Source organism: Mesitornis unicolor, unplaced genomic scaffold (genome assembly GCF_000695765.1).
Source record: "Mesitornis unicolor isolate BGI_N332 unplaced genomic scaffold, ASM69576v1 scaffold12279, whole genome shotgun sequence".
In the NCBI taxonomy this organism is placed as follows: Eukaryota; Metazoa; Chordata; class Aves; order Mesitornithiformes; family Mesitornithidae; genus Mesitornis; species Mesitornis unicolor.
In genome coordinates this window covers 20,706-32,711 of record NW_010206601.1, presented here as the reverse complement: position 1 = coordinate 32,711, position 12,006 = coordinate 20,706, and the positions used below count along the sequence as shown (strand labels likewise).

At 37.7% G+C, this 12,006-nt stretch overlaps 1 protein-coding gene across 2 annotated transcripts in view; it reads right to left on the bottom strand.

Annotated features, from left to right (window-relative positions):
• The window catches only part of CKAP5 (cytoskeleton associated protein 5), a 39,935-nt gene that overhangs the window by 13,584 nt on the left and 14,345 nt on the right, over positions 1 to 12,006 (bottom strand). For both annotated transcript variants that reach the window (XM_010191829.1, XM_010191830.1), the window contains exons 15-27: positions 10,558 to 10,650; positions 9,910 to 10,095; positions 9,353 to 9,447; positions 7,901 to 7,958; positions 7,693 to 7,818; positions 7,216 to 7,352; positions 6,881 to 7,055; positions 6,234 to 6,338; positions 4,374 to 4,502; positions 3,514 to 3,708; positions 2,711 to 2,846; positions 1,200 to 1,288; positions 391 to 516 (exon numbers count right to left, since the gene is read on the bottom strand). In XM_010191829.1, coding sequence (XP_010190131.1) covers positions 391 to 516; positions 1,200 to 1,288; positions 2,711 to 2,846; positions 3,514 to 3,708; positions 4,374 to 4,502; positions 6,234 to 6,338; positions 6,881 to 7,055; positions 7,216 to 7,352; positions 7,693 to 7,818; positions 7,901 to 7,958; positions 9,353 to 9,447; positions 9,910 to 10,095; positions 10,558 to 10,650 — 1,650 coding nt within the window. The remainder of the gene's footprint in view (positions 1 to 390; positions 517 to 1,199; positions 1,289 to 2,710; positions 2,847 to 3,513; positions 3,709 to 4,373; positions 4,503 to 6,233; positions 6,339 to 6,880; positions 7,056 to 7,215; positions 7,353 to 7,692; positions 7,819 to 7,900; positions 7,959 to 9,352; positions 9,448 to 9,909; positions 10,096 to 10,557; positions 10,651 to 12,006) is intronic.

The following is a 12,006-nucleotide window of genomic DNA, read 5'->3' as shown; positions in this document are numbered from 1 at the left end:
CCCTACAAAAGTCAAGCTTGATAAGCAGAACTGTTCAAAGTAAGAATACTAAAGCATTTACAATGTATCCCAGAACTCCAAAATTAGTCAACTATTTTCAGGTAAAAACTTGATGATACTTCATAACCAAAGATCATCTCTTGGAAGTTGTAAGAAGTTCTTTGGTTTTCATTAGTGTATAAATGCACAAAATTTGGAAATCAGAAGAGAAACACCACAGTAAACCAGATATGACTGATAGTCAACTATAGAACTACATAATAAATCCAAGGGATAGACAAAGACTAGCACTTTCATGCCATAGCATATTTAATTTTAAATTTAAAACCAGGAGAATGTGCTATAATTACACTCCTTCAAAACTTACGAAGACATTCAGATTTTTCTCACCTTCAGACCTTTCTCATCTTTCATCCTCTGTTCCTTCCCATTTGGGACTATGATAAAAATAGGACCTGATTTATCATCATCTTCCTTCAAATTAGGCTTGCTTAGCACTTTCTTCCCCTGTACACCCTGAAAAAAGCAACGTATTAACAGGAAACACAAGACCTATATATTCCTCGGTCCAAGCAACTGCAAGCATTAGATATCAGCCAACCTCATGCTGCCTATGTGTACAAGAGCCAGAGAGAAGCTAGAAGAATAATGCTGATTAGAATTTTATAAGTATGTGCTCTGCTGCTGTGGAAGCAATACCCATGACAGTGTGCACAGCAGTACCCTGTGAAACAGAATACATCACTCAACCAGTGTGCTAGTCACCCACACACATCCATAAAACCCAGTGTGATACCTGTTTAACAGATTTGCTCTTTGTCAGACTGGTATTGCCTTTGCTGAGGCTTGTATTACCTTTGGACTGACTGGTATTGCCCTTGGACATACTGCTATTAACATCTGACTGCTGTAAATAAGCCACAGAAAAGGCTTTGTTGTTAAACAACTGTTTTCTCTTAACAGTTACAAATCCAAACCTTCTAATGCGTTCACACCAAAGGCATTAACTCTACCACCAGAGTTTTGACAGAAGAATACACTGACTTAGGAAACACCTATCATTTTAGAACGCAGACAAGCATAAAGATTCTCAGTAAAAGCAGTCCTTAGCAAGGGCTACACTTCTATCTGTAGTACATTAATGAACTACAACTATTAACTTCATTGAACTGATGTTATACTAAACGGAATCAACGTACCTTAGCTTTAGAGGAGGTTCCTCCCGCTTTGGCTTTCTTGGGATCAGGCTTGGATTCCATGGTATTAGATCCGGAATCTTCAGCAAGTGCTGGAGAAACAACAGACCACGTCAAATTACCAACAAGCCCATTCTGCGTCAGCACAGCTTTCCACTCTTAAGACAGAAGGAAAACTGTTCACAGATACAATAAACTTACCACACAGAGGTCTGAGAATTTTATATTCCATGTTAGCATACAAAGTTTTCATAATTAAGATCATAATATATTAGCAAATTTGTTATTGAAACTATATTAAAAATGCACACACACATATGCTGTGCGGGCTAATGTCTAGAGCTGTAGCTGCACCCAGGTAAACTAGCCCTAGCAGCGAGGTACAGCACTCGCTGAAGAGATAAATCACCTCTCTCCTGATCTCATTACCCTGTCTTGTGTCAGCACAAGCATTCTGGCAGCCCTACAGCAAACTATAATTTTTATCTGCAGTATTTCCCCAGTAATGTGACAACATTTTTAAAATGTTACCTTAAAATCAGATTAGTATTACCAGAAAAACACCTCTAGTCCATGGGTTTTTGGTTCAATACCAAGTTGACAAATGGTTGTGGAAAGGAGAAAAACCTCCAACATTGGAAGCTGACTCAACTGCAAGTTAAGACCACAACTGCAGACAGAACTCACTAGATCACACAGCTATTTAAAATCTTAAATACGCTGAATTCCTCTCCTCCTGCTAAGTATCTTCCTTCTTACCTGTCAAAAAGCTTCCCCAAATACTTGAAAGCTTGAGTTCCACAACACAGATGCATAAGACTATTTGCTTGTTTCCACACATATACATCCACAGAGAATTTAAGTAAACAAAAACTTAATTGAATGATTCTCTGCAAGGACAGTCTTTTAAAATTGCAAAGCATTAAATCTATATGTGTTAATTTAGTTTAGAAACCAAGAAGTACTAACGTTTTATTAAGTAATTTTGTTTACATGTTCACTAACTTTCTAGCACGTACAGACATTAAAAGACACACCACAAAAAACAACCATGAAATTAAAGCAGATTTCCAAGTTAATAGAGCAAATACTGGACAGGCACCAGAATCTTTGCATCTATGAAGCACTGTTTTTACTATCAGTCCAGACCACAGAGGTAACCTATAAAGTGTAGTTCTGAAAGTTACCTTCAAAATAGCTTCTCAATCTAGATAAAATTTACTCTACAACAGCAAACTGCAGTTAGTATCATCCATATACAGCTACAAGCTCTTCCCCACAGACAATCAACCTGCCATCTTGATCAAACTTAATACTACAGATTTAATATAATGCACCAATTTCCATAGTCAGATACTGGAAATAAAACCCCTTCCCAGAGAATTAATTTTACAGAACCCATGTTCTCAAGAAACATAGATGTACACTGAAGGGCTATTTTAATGATACATCTTCTTAAGGGAAAATAAAACCACACTATTTTCAGTTATTTCCCAGAACTTAAGAGAGGTTACCTGATGAAGCTTGGAATTTGGCTGGAGCTGCTCCCCCTGCTGCTCTGGAACATGCTTTAGCAGGAGGAGCTGGTTTGGCTGGCATGTTGGCTTTGGCTTTCTCAAGCATGGCCAGCACCTGGTCTTTGGAAGTTGGCTAGAAAACAAGAGATAGGGGTGGGGAAGTGTTAAGTTTGGAAAAGTTGGTGATACTGATTACTAAGACATGCCACAGACAAGGAAAATGACAGTAGTTTGAAACAAGCTGTCCTCTGTTTAGCATCTTCCAGGACACTTATCTTAAAAAGATCCATGTTTTCAAGTATTTCTGCTCTGAAATATAACATCTTTCCATTAAGTTTCTTCTGCAAGACCTACGGGAAATGTGGACCTGCAATTTGTTCTAGGTGAGCAGTCCTATGACATTAATGGAATGCCCTAACAGTGATTCAGCACTCAAGGATCCATAAGATAGATCAAATTGCTAAGAAGTCATCTTAAAGCATGTGCTCAAAGGCATACAAGTGGACAGTAACTGGTACGTGAACTATCTGCAGGAAGATTTTTTTTTTCCAGGAGAAAAGCAAGAGTGAATAAATATTAAGTTCCTGAAGTGATAAACCTGTGGTGGCAGAAGTCCTTCTGAAGTAGAGAACGGTCTAACTTGTAGCCTCCTGATGCTATTTTCAGCTCTGCTGAAAATATTCTATGCATCTATATTCTAGTTTAGATGACTCAGTACAGTATGTCTGGAAATTGTGAGTGAGACTTGTTAATATCTACTCATTCAAGGTCACGTTATCTAATTGTAGTGACAGCAATACCTTCAGCTTGCCAGTGGCTTTTGCCATCTTCTCAAAGCCAAGATGCATCATAAAGAATGGCAGGGCATCCTGCGCCTTTTTACGCACATCCCCATTTCGATCTTCAAGGCAGGAGTACAGGTGAGGCACACACAAAAGCAGGTCAGAAGGAACAGAACGGAGGGTAGGCAGCTTCTCAGCCAACCAACCAAGAAGCTGAAAGAAAGTTATAAGAAAAAAAATATATTCAAATTTAAAAAATTAATAATAAAAAGTGCTCACAGTGATCTGTCAGACCACAAGAGCCCGAATAGCAGTCCATGTACCCCATGCACACTGGAAAGAAACCACCCCAAATATTTGTTCAGACAAACATTCCTAACCCACGTCAACGTTAATGTCAGTAACTAAAAGAAATAATAAAATTTAGTACAGTATGTTATTAGGCAGCTGTCTTAAAACTTGGAGCCTGGTCTGCTAAGACTACACAGGCTGTTTCTTCCTTTAGAAAGTAACATCAGAATTCCAGCTGCTCTTTATCAACCTCAAATATATTAATGCCTCCCATTCAGTTCTGGTCTTCATTATCATGTGGTCAATTTGAGAGAAAACACACTAACTCTGAAAATGCCAATCAAAACAGACCAAGTTGAATTTCGGAGGCACTGAAATCTGGATGACAGCTATCATGCAGGAAGAAAGCTCATTATTAGCCCTTTGACATTTAACAATTTTAAGTCAGTATGAACACAGAGCTACTTGATTACTCATGTAATGATAGCACTGTGTCACTTCAGTCTGCATAGATCAAATATCCTTACTTGCTATGGACTGTGTTTATTAGATAAGCAGAGGGTGAAGTTCACTAAACAGAAGCCTACCTCTTGTCTTAGGAAAGGATTTTCTTTTTTGAGCTCCTCAGACAGGTCTTCCCCTTCCAACCAATCCTTCATGCCAGTTTGTTCAGCCCAGGCATTCACAGTTGCTAGTGCAGCAGCACGAACGTTATTCTGTAGCAAGAACAAGGTTTAAGAAAAATAATCCTAAAGAGGGGTCAGAAGTTTACGACAGAAGCAGCAATAGACTTGTCCTTCCCATGAAAGCAAAAAGATTCTACATGATAGGCTTTGAAATCCTCAATTTTACTCACTGTTTGAGAAGTCTACAATTAAGAAGAATTTTGTTTAAGCAATGGTATCAGCTACAGGAGTCACCGAATTGGACACTACACTTATGTACCACCATTTAAAAAACATAAGATTAATAAAGAGGGACAGAAGGTATCTTTAAAAGCACTTCGTACCATTCATTGATGACAATTTTTGGAGTCTCCTAACCCTCAAACCAGGTAAAGAATAAGGTTAGTGATTTAGATTATGTTTAAAATAGACTTAGCACATTCATAAATCAAGGCAAGTGGGTTATGGAGCCTCTTATTAGAGCACTCTTATCTAGGACACACATGAGCAAAAGTCAAACTGCGAACAGGGGAGCCCTATCAATTTCCATCTTCAGTGTTTTTTTCACACAAAATTTAGAGCACCACCCTTTTTTGAAGCAGCTACGAAGTCAGATGAAGTATTTAACACTCATGGTTCTTCAGAATATTATCAATATAGATGCAACTCCATACATATGACTTCCGTCCTGTAGGCTGAATTTCAGAGGCAAGCTGATAGCTTAACAAACTCATTTAGACTTAGTATGTTCCCTTCGCATTTAAAACTGATTCATCCAGATGTGCACCTAAACAAGCAGTGAGCATCCTTGCAAATGGCTTGTACCATCTTTAATCTGATTGAGGAAAAGAAATAAATCGTGTCCTGCAGGTAAATAGATGCTCAAAAGAGAGGCCTTAGATCCCATCACCCAAACTTAATTTGTCTTCATTCATGCTACAAACTGTTGGTTTTCCAAAACTATTCAGTGGGTCCACTGCCAACATTTCAAAACAGGACCTAAAAAGGATCCTCCTCATCTTCAAAAACTCCAGCAATTGGATAATCTGTAAATCCTGTAGCACATTTTAAAAAGTTACAACTGTAACAATGTCTGCATAAGCATACAATCCTGTCAGCATTACAGTGCTTACAGGTAACACTAGTATTACACATTTTAGGAATAGTACAGGTTAATCACAGTTGGTCTTATCCTTAAACCATGTACTTGCAAACTGAAGGGAGACTGATATTTCTGTCAAGGTAACCGGTGAATAAAAGAAGAATCCAACTCAACGTAAAATCTCAGTTCTTTAAAAAACTTTTAATGAGAAAACAATTTGAACTAAGTTTTTATCTAGCCCTAGGACTAGTCCAATTCATTCCATTGTCTGGGACAGGTAGTTTTTTTTTCCTACTCACATTCAGAGTACAGACATCTGAAGTATGCCACCTCTGACAATTGCCTGTGACTTTTGGCACAAGACATTGGCATCTTCCCAAGCCTCCTTCCCCCCATTGCTTCAAATAGCTCTTTTCCACGGTCCTAGCTTAGATTTTGACATAGCATCTCGACAAGCTCAACACTGACATTATACAAGCTTGGCACTAGTTGTAAGTGTTCTGTTTACATTTGGATAATAAGTTGTCATTTAGGCAAGAACCTTTAAAAAAAACCTGTTAGCTTCCCAAGAAGTTTTAGCTATAATCCATCTATCAAAACCAAGGCCAAGTAGCAATAGTTATTCTCAGGCATAGCTCAGCGAACAGCAAGAAGGAAAGAGATCCTGACAAGTGTCCTACCTTACTGTCTCCTAGGACTGTAATGTCCAAATTTTTCACATGCTGTTTGATATTGGGGCCCATTGCTGTTGCTAGCTGCTGAAGAATGCTCAGTGTTTGCTGCACCTGCACATAAACAAAAAGGCTTTGAATAAAATACCGTTACAACCACGCACACAAAACTCCAAGTCACACAGGAAAATGTTAACGCTGCTGTAGACCTAGGCTTTTTACTTTAGAATGCTTGCTCAGTGGTATCTATTCCAGACTTCAAATTCATCAGACTGGTAAAAGTTATTTCTATTTCCTAAGTAAATTAAAATATGGAGTAAATTAAAATAAAAGTTCAACTAAAAATATTTTCAAACAAGGGACATTTCACTTTTGTCAAAAGCAGAGCAATTATTCAAACTATTTTTTTTTAATTTGCTTACATTACATTCAGAATAGAGGTAGATTTTCCCCTTTTTGAAGGCTCTTTTAAAAAAGACTATTTATAAAAACAGGCAAACATGTAATCTAGGAATACACAGTTCACTGCGTATTTTCCAACTGTTGATTTCACGATGCTGTAACAGACTGAGTAATAAGCAAGGTTCAGAAATCATGAATAGTTTGTCTCAACTTCTAAGCTGGAAACAGGTGAAACAGGATTTTTAATAACATACCAAGATTTTATTGGAGTCATTCAGACGACTCTTCAAAGCAGCTGGAAGTTCTCCTATGTTTGGCTGTATGAACTTCGCGTCATTAATTATGCTTGTCACTTCATCTAGACCTTCCTTTCTGATCTTCCAGTTTTTGTCCCCAATCTTAGACACTAGTTCAGCCGTGATCTTATCACTGTAAGAGTAAAAAAGGTAAAAAGCCCATTTCCTCAGTTCTGTGTCTTTTTGTATTTGAGTGCTTTAACACCACAGATTTCTGCTTGGAAAGTGTTTATAAACACAGAGTTTTGAACTGCAGTGGAAGTACATCTTTAGGTTGCAGAATCCAAACCTACCCAATATCCGATCTTGGCAAGAGATCCACAACATCATTCCCAACATCCTCCTGTTCCTCTTCCTCACCATCATCCACCCCTCCTGTATTGTGCCTGGAAATGCCACGAGTTGGGGCTGGTGCCGTCTGCCCCTGCATCTGCAAGCAACACAAAAATCAGGAACAGCTATTTTAGAGTTTTTCATTTGACATGAAAATAAAAACCAGTTCCATGATACAAATCTGCTGCCTCAGGGCAACAGACTTCTAAAAGATGCTATTCAAACAAAACCAGAAACTTCTGAAATTTGTTGTGAAAAAAGTGACTACTGACATCGCTAGACATAACAAGTTTGCAGATGCTTTGGTGAGCTGTCTTCAAAAATCTGTTTCACTAACAAAAACACAGATTAGACCACCATATTACTACAGATGCCAGCTACTGGCATTTCCAAGTAGTTTTAGTGATACATGGTAGTAAAATAGCTACACTTCCTACCTTTTCAAATTCTGCATCTATCTGGGAGAGAAGGGCTGTCTTCTCATCCTCAAAAAACATTCGCAGAGGAGGTCCCACATAAAGATACATAACTCCCAGGAGGGTAATGGCAGAAGTCCTTACAGCCTGTCAGAAAGAGGATAAAAGCATTCAGTCTTCAAGTTAAGGATCGATAATAATTTGGGGTTAAAATTCAAAATTTACTCACTGGGTTAGTTGCAGCAAGAGCTGTCTTCACATTACTGATGAAAGCTTTGACATTCAGCCTGTGGGAAAAATATCCCCCATAAGTAAAATGCCACACAGGAAGCATCAACAAGAAACAAAATCTTCACGATATGCTAAAGAAAAAAACCAATGTGCTGAGAACAGATTCATACAAGTACCTTACAAGCAGAAGATATTTGTGCTTATAAAATAACACACACAGCGTGGATGGTAGCTATCTAAATAACTACTGAAAGATCCGTTTGGAGAATAGCCTACTATGAAAATCAACAGTAAACATAAGGTCATTTATATCAAAGACAGCTATTATTAGAGCTGTAAAGTTTCTTAAATTCTATCACTCACCTGATTGCTAGAACTGAAATCCCGAGGAATAAGTCTAGAATAATTTTAAGTACCTGATATATCACTACATGGTAAAAGTGACGGGTGTTTTTGTGTTAGTTTGTCTCAAGTTCTTCCAGAAAAAAGCACAAATTTCAAAGAGATATTTACAAGAAAAAGAAAGGACGGTTTAGATTACTGAATCTTCTATACCACCACTAAATTCAGTGGAAAACAGGAAATCACAGAAGCTTACTCTGTGCAGTCTCAAATGTTCCAGTATCATATCTACACAGATGTTACCCTGCTGTAAACACACACTTTTCAAGGAATTTACTGAAGAAGAGAGTTTATTTTCCAGACTTAATGTTACTATCCATTTAATAGCTGCAAGACAACTTGGACACTCATAGTAACTGCCCAAGTAGTCAAATAAATTAATATTTTAAGTCTTCAATGCTTAGAAATTTTGTTTTCACAAGTAAACTGTATTGCATACGCTTGACCACATTCAGTTGAGAGACCAGTGGTTAAAAATTAAAGAATGCTATCTCAGGTTCTGATGGACAATCCATTTCTTACCCTCACTGCGCCAGATGCAACAATGGCTATTTTGTTAACTAAAACTTCATTTTGTTATCAGCCTCAAAATCTCTCCCAAAGAGAACAATAAGCATGCTGGTATGTACTTTTCTGTAGGCTGTCAGGTTCTGAGGTTTTTTTAAGTATAAAAGATAGTGATCCACCCGGATGCAGGTGTATCTACGTAATACAGGAATAACAGACATGCAATACCCCAGGCTCCTTGCCCATCCCACTCCTATAGTATATAAACTTTAAGCAGAATGCTTGTCAGAAAAGGCTGAGTGAATAAAGCATCTAGTAATGTAACAGTCTCCTATATCATTAGTAATGTCAGACACTTTCATTTACACATTTGGATCTAGAACACCTGACAGAGCTAGCATCAGCGTTTAAGGAACAAAAGTTCAGATGCACTTGCAGACACCCTCTTCAGACCAAGATGACAAAGAAAACAGATTCTTAGACCTAGATTTAGAAACATCTTCATTCAAGTTTGTCTTAGCAATTTACTTAAAGGACATACCCAGAAAAGCCAAACTCTTTAATTGCATTTGAAAGCCAGTTCAAAGTTTCTGACTGGTTTTTAGGATTCTTTTGAGAGAAGGCGATAGCCACAACCTGAAACAGAACAGAGTTAAATGTAAATTTTCAAAGGCAAGCCAGGTGACAAAGCACTGCAATAAAGGAGTGAAGACAACTGTGTAAAATACAAAGCATTGCAAATAAACAGAAACAGCTGGGGTAACATGAGGAAAAATTTGTGACACTGTAGCAGAACACAAGTGGAACTGAAGTGGACCAAAAGTTCGTGAAGTAATGAAAGGCAGCCAGATATACCCTTATTATGGATTTGTACCTGCTTCAGCAATATTTCAGCAAAGTACTGATTTACTGCTCAGTATTTCCTCTTTTGGAGGAACTTGTATTAACTTCTGCCTTAGGAGGTATCTTCAGGGCAAACAAATCACTTTCAGGGAACAGAGAAAAACCAAAGATTTAGGATTTACCCCTCAGACTGAAAGAACACTCCACATATTTCTCAGTTTATTTACTGGAAGAACACCTTTGCTGCTCACTCACCTGCTCAGCAGTCCATGGCAACTGACACGCCTCTGCTATTGCTGTCATGGCTTCTTTTGCATTACTCCCACATTTCACATCACCAACCTTGTCTACAAGACCATCCAACACAACCTGTGCTGAAGTTTTGGAGAAGTTTCCCTTCTGTGCAATCAATGCAACTATATGCAGTTTCATCTGCATCACCTGGAACATGCATAACAGCAAGGAAGTTAATTCATGCCTTCATCTATTTTAGACCAAGTTTTGTATTCTGTGTATTTTTATGTATTTATAGATATATAAAATACATGTATTTGTGGGTAAACACAAATGTATACATAAAATATGTATTTGTGTGTGTGTGTATATATATACACACACACACATATATGTGTATGTTTTAAATATTGAAACATTTCGTGTACACAAATATGCATTTTATATATACACTTGTGTATATCTCTATGAATTTCTGTGATTATACACACAATTTGTGCATATACACAAATTTTTTATCTATAGGTATACACAGACAATCAGTAATACCAGGCAGCTGTTACCTACTTTTAAAACTTAGATATACATACAAATATCCACAGACACACATATACATCTAGATATCTTCAAGAAAAAGGGGCTATTAGTTACTGAAAGATAATGTATTACCTGAAAATTTGTTTCCTTCCAACCAGGTTTCTTGGCCAGCATTCTTACTAAAGCTTGGCAAGGCATTTCACTTCTCTCCATCAGCTCAACAGCCTAAAGGATAAACATGAAGTGAGCCAGGGGGTCACAAGGGATACAAAACCCAGAACACAAAGAGAAGTTACCTCAACTGTACTGTAATCGTTTTCTTAACACTGAACTAAATTGCAGAAATTCTCAGTGTAAGAACATACCTGAAGAGCCTTACTGTAAAACCCACTTTTACAAGGAGCCCATTTTACAGGTACTGAGCCAACATTTAAGCTACAGCATGCATATTGCTACACTTTGTATGGTTTTTAACAAGTTTCCTTACAAGCACTATTGGCCATTCCAGCCCTGGGAATTTAACACTTCACTAAAAACAAATGAGCAACAAAAACCTCCCAGAAAGCCACCACCAAAAAGCAAAACAAAAAACCCCAAACAAAAACCACAAACCAAATGAAAACACTCAAGCTTTATTTACGGGGTGGGATTTGTGTGGTGTTTTGGTTTGTGGGGTGGGCTTTTTCCCATTTGTTTGGTTGTTGGTGGCGGGTTTTTTGGTTGGTCTTGTTTTGTTTGTTTGTTTATTTGTTTTTTTGTAAGACCAAGTATACTTTGCACCTTTCACACTGGAATACTGACTACACAGCAGAGATTAAGCCTGAATGTCACTTAAATTACTGGTTTTAGTTATCAGACATGCATTCCACTGAAACTGTAACATCTTGACATTTGAGTAAAGCTGGTTTCTGCAGCAGTATTTCAGTGCAGCCAGACACCATCTCATAATTTAAGTTGCTCACCTTTTCCACTAAAATTTTAAAACTCAGTCAGAACCGTAATGGTGTAGTTGTATGAACTAGCTGTACATATACAGTTGATGCCGTTTGAAATGTGAACTCTTGAAAATTTTATGAAAGATACCATGGGAAGAAAGCCAGGCTTCACATCTGAGTGACACGTGACACTTTTCTGTTTGTGACCACATGATGCACTTACACCAGCTATGAAGACCGCTGGTGTTATATACAGCTTCAAACATCAACAATTTGCCAGTTGAAGTTTTAGTAGCATCAATTGCTGCCTAACATGCAAGCAGTAGGGACTTACTTGCAACTGATTTTGCTCAGGCGTTGAAGAACTTCTTGTTTAAACTTAGTTATCTTTGAGACTAAGCTTTAGCATTACGTGGTGTTTCAAGAAGACCTCTATGCATCCTCAATACATACAAGTATTTTTGACAAAAATGTAACTATCTACATTGAACTAAAATACTTACTCCGCTATCATTATGGAATAGGTGCCAGTTTAAACCATGAGCCATTTGTCTTTTGCAAGTATTGTTTAATCCATCCGAAGTGCTGACATATCACTACTACTGGTATGTCTTAAAAGAGTTACCAGGCCTAAAATGCTGAAGAA